Below are 8,233 nucleotides of genomic sequence, written 5' to 3'. Positions count from 1 at the left end.
AATTTATACATTTTTTATTTTAAAATAAATCATACGGCAAAATTAAAACTTGAATATGAGCAAACTGTATTTAAATGGGTAGTTTGATTATGGACGTATTCTTGATAATTCACTTAACAGTACTCGATGACAAATTTAAAACTTGAATATATAAGATATATAGAGAACCAGCGATCGATAGGAAGACTTACCAACATGATTGACATATTAGAGATTGAGATCAAGATTCTCTAACCAAAACTTTAACTACCCAAAAGCTTACATATGCCCAGTTAGAAGTGGATGAGGATAAGATTCTTCCTAGTCATCACAAGAATCAATTACGAAATAATTGAGCCACCATTGTTTGTATACATGCATGAACTCAACGACATAAACCTACAATCTCCAACATAATCATGTACTACCTTAATGCTTTCTCTTGTCATCTTCTTATATCTATTATTTAAACCATAGTTTCGACTCAAGAAAACCAAGATCCTAAAACAATTTGATGGTATTTTATATCTTGATTGAATTTAGAGATTTTTCACTTAAATCTATTACATTTTACGTCAATAGATTAATGAGAAAAGTTTCATCTCTCACACATATGTAGTTTTTTAAATCCTTCAAAATTCATAGATTTTGTGGACTTTTACTGGTATTCATGTATATAAAGTAGGTGAATTTAAGTCTTTTAGTAAATTAACGTTGGTGTTAGAGAAATAGGTTAAGATATTTATACCATTTGAATAATTTTATGGATTGTGTTGGAAAAACTTTTCGAAATTTGTAATTAGACCCTAAGTGTGTGATTACACGTATTCGGTATTTGAATAATCCAAGAAATCAATATGGATTTAAGGCAAATCCAAGATTGCAAAAGAGAAATTTTCGATAAACTTATAATATTTTTGATCGATTTACAGTTTTATCTCAATTTTTATTTTTTGAACAAAAAAGTCTTGATTATTTTATATTTTGTTAAAATTAACGAAAAAAATCCTTATATTTTTTTTAGCAGAAAATAACAGATTATTGTATAAAATTTAAATAAACAGGATTTTTATGTTCAAAAAATATATGTTGAGATTAATCGTAAACCAATCTAAAATATTGGGACTTTATTGGAGATTTCTCATTGCAAAATATAGAATACATTTTCTATGTTATATGTTTTTGTGAGACAATAATTTAGCGGAGTAAGAGTACGAATTCCATGTGTTTTTCCTCCAACAACCGACAACATTGATATATAGAAACAATGGTAGTTTAATTCGATTAATTGTGGAGGGAAAATCACAATTTTTACCAACATTAGTTTTGGTAGGAAGTAATCTTTTGTCAACATAAGGCTCTTGTTGCCCTTTGGGCCGCATTAGGGCCCCTAGACCCATTTAGGAGCGATATTTCTTGGAACCCCACGAAGGATGATCTCATACACCTTTGTTCCTTAGTCCATATTAGTTTATCTAAGTGCGCACTTCGCACCTCCTGTTTCAGATTACAGCAGGGGCGGATCTAGGGGTGGTCCACAGTGGCACCGGCAACCCCTAAATTTTCCGACCGCAGTGGAAAAATTTTCGAAAATTTTCAAAATTTTTATTTTTTCTACTACCGTGCAACCCCTAACTCTCCCGTGCAACCCCTACTGTAAAATCCTGCGTCCGCCCCTAGATTACAGTCAAAGTTGAACTTATTTCGTCTCGAGTTTATAATGAAATTATGATACTAAAACCACCAACGATTAGTCCTAAAGATTAACATAGTTGAATTCGAACAATAAAGCTAATAATAAGCTATTATCTATTGGTTTTGATGTGAGTATCCAAACTTGGCTACGCACACACCAAGATTAGCAACCCGATATAAAAAGGCTATATTGTTATAAGAATAAATATAAATATTGACCAAACCACATTCACATATATGATGCATTTCTTGTAATTTACTAAGCACATTTCAAAAGAGATCTTAATCCATGACTTCTAAGAATTGTAAGAAAGTATCGAGCGTTTAGATAAGCTCGAGTAAAAGTTAAAAACTTATTTCAATAATATAAACCAATATATGCAACTAGGATGATGATTTCTCGATTGAGTCACCAATGTGAACACGTTAAGATCCATCTATGGGAGTTGCAATTAATGCAAATCCCTAAAATGATTTAAAAAGAAGGTCGGGCATCTCAATCACATGTAGTCACCATGTTCCATTGCTCAAAGGAAATCTGGGGCCTTGAAGATGGTACCACAGACAAGTACAACTGCCATTTGCAGTAATCTATGCTTAATTAACTTTAATTATAATATTGTTGTACCAAAACCTAGTGTTAAGAATATTTGGTTCTCATGGATCTTTGTTTTATTTCAACCACATTGACTTCAATTATGTTAGACTGTTACACATCACCTACACTTCATATTTTTTATTCCTTTTTTATTAGAGTAAATAACAACTTTAGTCCTTTTAGTATTCCAAAAGTTAAAGTTTTCTTCTAGATGTTTGGTTTGTTGCACAAATGATCCCTAAAATATAGCTTGGTTGTACTTTTGATCCATGGACCGATTTCCTTGATGGTGCATCCCTTAAGTTCATGCTAAATGACCATTCTGTCCTTTTCTTTTTCATTTTTAACTCAATATTCATCTTCAACAAATCAAACCTAAAGTTAAATTAAACTAAAACAGAATCAAAATCAAAACTCAAATATCAAAATCAAACAATCCATACAAAAGCTTTGATTTAGGGTTTGTTGAAAATGACGATGATGGGGTGAAATGAAGAAGATAAGGACAAAATAGTCATTTAGCATGGGATTAAAATTGTGCAACAAACATCTAAATCAAAACCATAACTTTTTCAATACCATAGGATTAAAATTGTAATTTACTAATTTTATAATGACGAATGAAGTAATGAACACTTTGTTTACTTTCTCACACGGTTTCAACAAGCTGGAAAAGACCTCCATTTCCCCATACAGTCCAAGTAAACTTTAAAGCAATCTATTGATATTTGAAACTTTGACTAATCAAAAGTCAACGCTCATCCCTATATGAATAACAATAAAAAAACAAATGAAACTTTCCAGCAAATCTACTGGAATTACGCGTTTATTGACGATATTGTTGAGTACGTACACTTGTACAACAAGTACAACCACGCTTGCATAAAGTACAACTTAGACAATCGTATGTTTGGAAGATCAAAGAAAGCAAATAAAAAAATAAATATATCAACTTTCTTTCATTTATGATTCAACTGTAAAAAGGGAATTAATTATCAATGAATACAAATCTAACATCTACACTTTCCTTTTATATTTCTCTATAAAGAAAAAAAAAGGTGTATACATATTTCAACATGTAAATTTCAAAAATAAGGAATAAAAAATGCCTATGTCAATCTCATATTCACCCTAAAAGAATCAAAAAATCTTTGTAAAATCACCTATTGGAGAAGATCTTGTTCTATAAGGTCCACAATTTCTTGAAATCAAACTCTTATTCTCAAAAGAACAAGGACTTGAACAAAAAACCTTATTTATATTCTTATTACAAGGAGCACTTTTTGGAGATAAATTCGCTTGTTCCAATGCATGCGACTGCAGCTCCATAGGGTAGTCCCTCAAACACCCGATCCTAGGCCCAGCTCCTGTTGTCCATTTACACGAAAGTTGTCTCCCCAATTGAAAAGATTTTTCCCCTTTATGTGAATTAATCCTTCGAAAGATCGATTTTTTAGAAACTGTATCCTCTACATTTCGCTTATCGTGTTCTTGTTCTTCATCATCTGACATGTCATTCCCTGATTGGTTGTGAATTTGGTGAGATATGAAAGAGTCTTCTGCTGCTTCATACCCATCCAAAATGGTCTCTGATGAGAAATCTTGGGTGTTTAAATCGATAAAAAGATCATCTTTTTTGGGTATTTTGAGAGTGCTTAATTTCCTACTTGAACATCGCGAAAGTCTTGATTTTTTTGGTGATTCTGAAATATGTTGTTTTATTACATTGGACACTATTGAGGGATGATCTTCAAGAACTATATCATCTGTTCCCAAAGGATCCTTTTCGCTGACATCATCTTCTGAAGAATGAGTTCTTGTATGAATGATGCTACTTTGCTTTCCAAGAGATTCCTTATCTTCTTCATCTGAATCCATCTGATGAAAATAATAAAAAAATAAAATAAGAATCCAAAAATGAGTTCTAGTATACCTTTTTTATTATAAAAAGAAAAGTTTTGAGTTATTTTTACCTTGACGTTTGTAATATCCACGTCATTTTCTTTAAGGAAAGAAATGAAATCTTGAAAATTTTCTTGAGTGGGGCGATAATGACCACTGTGAGGCCAGATTGCCTGTTGAATAATAAGAATAATTATTAAAATTTTATATCTTTTTGAAGATAAGAAAAGGGAGAAAATTAATTACCTTTAAGACCCCATTTTCAGAAACTAATCTTCCAGCTGCTAATGTGGCACCTCCAGCTAAAAAACTTGAATGTTGAAATAAACCTTTCTTTTTTATGCCAACATATAAAGTTCTTGATGTGCTAAGAACAAAGATCCATTTAGAACCCTTTGGTGAATCCATTGTGTCTAAATATTCTCCTGTTTGTTTGTATAAAAGCTTCCCTTCTTCTATCATAACCTCATATTCCTTCCTCTCCATCTAAAGAAAATATCAACAACCTTTATAAATATTCATTCTGTGTACTGTGTATTGTGTACTGTGTACTGAAAGAAACTTAAAGAGACTTACGGGGCCAAGATATTTGATGCATTGTTGTTGAAGTTTTGATCGAGGGCATTTTTCAATAAGATTTACTTCTTTTCCTTCTCCTATATCCAACCTTTTGTTTTTTTTTCAAAATATTAAAGATTAGATAACGAGCTATATATGTTATGTAATTGAATGAAATTAATATTATAACACTCTACTCACCAGTAGAAGAAAGGTTCTTTACTTTGAGAGTGCAACCAATTTCCATAATAAAAGTGAAGATTATGCCCATAACGATGTCTTGGATCAATCTGTCACAAAAAGTAAATTCAAATTTAAGAAATATGAAACCCTAATTATGGATAATTAAGAACAACATAAGTTTTATGGAGATTGTTTAACTTACTGCTTCTAGCCAGTGTTGCAAGGCAAGTTTCTGGGCTTTGCTATTCTTTGATAAACCTTTTCCAACCTGGAAATCAAGAAAAAAAAAACAGAACTTGTTATTATTTTTCATTTATTGAGGATGAAAATTGATATGTAATTCAACTTTTTTTGTAAATATACCTTTGCAGCTCTTGTTCTTGCTCTAGACCAACGAGAAATGGCAGTTTCTTGTTTGTCAATATCAAAAAAAGATATGGAACTCCTTTTAAGTTCTGCAAAATCTAAAAGCTTCCACCTAAAAAACATATAAATTTGTAAGAAGAAATGTAGATGATTATATAAATACAAATATAATGAATAACACATACCAGCTTTGTTCAATTAGAACTGCACAATCAGCAAGCTTTCTTCTTGTTCGAAAGCTTTTGTAAACTTTTTGTAGCTTTGTAGCTGCTTCATGTTTGGGGCTTCCTTGTTGGAGATCATCTTCCATGGGTATTTCAGTCTTTTCAACATGATCGATTGAAGAAAGTTTAGAGTTAAGAGATCCTTCGATCTTCATTACTTGAGAACTCATTATTTGCATTTCTGTTGGATTGGAATCTTGGATCTTAAAACTGCAAGATAACCCCAAACTTTTAACTTCATCATCTTCAAAACTGATGGACTTTAGACCTGATTCTATATCTGTATATGCTGCAAATGGGCACGAAAATGATAACCCCATGCAAGTTGAAGATATGGCTTGGAGTTTGAAGAGCCTCTAATTATGTCTTGATTTTTCCTGTTGATGCATTTTGATAAACTTGTAATTAGTTAATCAAGATCTTGTTGATAGAAGGATATGTATAGCAAAAAAGTTTTAGTGAATTCTGTATGGGAACAAGTGACACCTAATAAAAACAAACAGCAAACAAAATGAATTGTAATGAGCTGTGACATCACTCGATTGATAAAAAACCAATAAAAGAAAGTTTACAAATTGACATTTTCAAAACACCGAAATGAGACCGAGTAGTTGATAAAGCAATGAGAGTAACATAAAGCAATCGACAATCGTTGTTTATTTGACGCATTCAAAGAGTGGAAACATACATTCACACATCAAATTAATACTTCCATGAAAACCATTAAGAAAGTAAGAAAAGGGGGTGAAACATCCATCTTTTATAAAGAAAAATCGAAGCTTTAACAGTAGAGTTTCTAAACGGACTGACATGAAATGGTATCCTCATTGACACATTTCGTCGATAAGCTTGTAGGCATGAAGCGGAAAGATGAAGATATGCCATCAAAAGGGTTAGGAATAAATCCGAAAGAATCGGAGAAGAGAAAAGATGATACCTTGGAGAGATGAGGAGGGTTTGAATGTCAGTAGGAGGTGTTTGATTGGGTTCTCTGTATGCGTTCTTTTGTGTTACTTTTTGATATGAGAGCGTGAGAGGGAATACAATTGTCTATTGTAATGGGAAGCAAGAACAGCTTATATAGAAGCCATCACGTTGTTTCGGTGCGTGTGAGTGTGTGAGAGAGAGGTGGTACGGAGGGAAGAGAGAGAGACAAGTGAAAAAAATAGAGTAAATTACACGAATAGTCCTTATGATTTAGGGTAATATGCACGTTTGATCTCTGATTTAATTTTTTAACTTAGAAAGTCCCTACTGTTTGTTTTTGTTACGCGTTTGATCCATGTTTTACCTAAAAATATTATTTTACTATTGATTTTTTAATTTATTTAAATAAACACACCCCCAATCTCACCCCTTCACCTTACCTTACCACCTCACCATTTTTTTTATTTAATTAATAGTCTTGTTAGGTATGATAGAGACCAAGCGCGTAACAAAAACAAATTGTAGAGACCAAACGTGTAATAAATACAAAAAATAGGGACCTTCCGAGTTAAAAAAAATAAGTTAAGAACCAAGCGTGCAAGTTACCCCAAACCATAGGGACCATTCGTGTAATTTACTCAAAAAATTAACACTTTATGCTACAAGGAGGAACTCTACATCAGTTAAAATTTGTAACAAACTAAAGCGATAATCACTAATCACTAAAATGAAATATAGGTCAATAACACTATTTTGTATATTTATTTATTATTACTAATATGATTTATAAAAATAAGAGAAGAATTTCTTATATATCCTACTAATTAATGAATTAAATATCGAATTCATTCTTAAAATCTAAAATCCTATTCATCATTGTTAACCTTTAAAATATCTTATGTGTCCAAATTGTATTTTTAAACAACTTTCAACGATTCATAATCAATTATTATATTTTTAAATCATTATTATTTAAAAAGAAACATTAAGTTTACCCTATTACCCGTGAAGTTTAAATCCTTTTTGACATATAATAGATTAATCAAATTTTATTGACCCTTCTATCACATACATACATACAACCCGTAATCCTCTAATCCTGACATCACGTATGTACATACATGAAGCTAAGATCACTTACATATATGAGTCTCCTTCAATCTGCCTTCTAAGTGCCTTCGACCTATGTTCTTAAGGAAGAAAGGAAAACTATGTGAGATGTGAGATTTTGGATGGCCCTCTTAAAGTGTTCCATGAAATGACAGAAAGAAACGAGATCTTAATGGACGTTGTTCAGTGTAATTTTTTATATGACTACTATCCCTTTCTTGTGATAATTGAATAGTGTGGATAACTTTTTTGTGTGAGTTTTCTTTCTTGTTTATTGCTATGATATTGAAACACGTGGAACTCAAATGGGCCCACTCTCAAGTCAAAATCACAATTGTATAGCGAGGTGTCGAAATTGGATCAGTTGATTCAAATATTTGGGTGGAATTAATGGATGTACATTGTCAAAATTAGAATTAAGATGAGTATTATTTCCCAAAAACTAGGAGGTTTGATATTGTGGGGATTTTGGAAGTTACTTGCTATTTAAAGATGTAAATATTCAAAGATAGAAGTACTTTTGTACAAAAGTGTGATCTAGAAGTAGGTTGATACGTAGTCTGGTAGCTGGTCATTTCTTAGTGGACTAGATTAGTGGATTTGGATGATATTTCCCTTGGTGCATACATATCATAAATGAGTTTGAGGTTGGAGTTTTGGGTTTTGGAAAGCTTTTAATCTAATTTAGAGT

General features: G+C 31.7%; 1 protein-coding gene across 1 annotated transcript; it reads right to left on the bottom strand.

Moving 5' to 3' along the window:
* Positions 1-3,260: 3,260 nt before the first annotated feature.
* LOC145001512 (IQ domain-containing protein IQM2-like) lies at positions 3,261-6,566 on the bottom strand. Its single transcript, XM_078960887.1, has 9 exons — positions 6,443-6,566; positions 5,467-5,882; positions 5,279-5,393; positions 5,118-5,183; positions 4,934-5,022; positions 4,751-4,841; positions 4,421-4,660; positions 4,246-4,347; positions 3,261-4,150 (listed from the first exon to the last, which is right to left on the bottom strand). The coding sequence occupies exons 2-9, from the start codon at positions 5,823-5,825 to the stop codon at positions 3,413-3,415; spliced, it is 1,800 nt and encodes a 599-aa protein (XP_078817013.1). The 5' UTR covers positions 5,826-5,882; positions 6,443-6,566; the 3' UTR covers positions 3,261-3,412.
* Positions 6,567-8,233: the final 1,667 nt, after the last annotated feature.

Source organism: Lactuca saligna, chromosome 6 (genome assembly GCF_052625555.1).
Source record: "Lactuca saligna cultivar CGN05327 chromosome 6, ASM5262555v1, whole genome shotgun sequence".
Taxonomy (NCBI): Eukaryota; Viridiplantae; Streptophyta; class Magnoliopsida; order Asterales; family Asteraceae; genus Lactuca; species Lactuca saligna.
Note: the sequence above shows the minus strand (reverse complement) of the source record. Positions and strands in the feature narration are given on the sequence as shown.

What these genes read in the sequence shown, in the direction of transcription:
- LOC145001512 (XM_078960887.1), bottom strand. Translation starts at nt 5,825, where the DNA reads ATGGGGTTATCATTTTCGTGCCCATTTGCAGCATATACAGATATAGAA. An exon ending in CAAGAACAAGAGCTGCAAAG is followed by an intron (nt 5,184 to 5,278) that starts GTATATTTACAA and finishes CTTGATTTCCAG; the next exon opens with GTTGGAAAAGGTTTATCAAA. An exon ending in GCATCAAATATCTTGGCCCC is followed by an intron (nt 4,661 to 4,750) that starts GTAAGTCTCTTT and finishes TATTTTCTTTAG; the next exon opens with ATGGAGAGGAAGGAATATGA.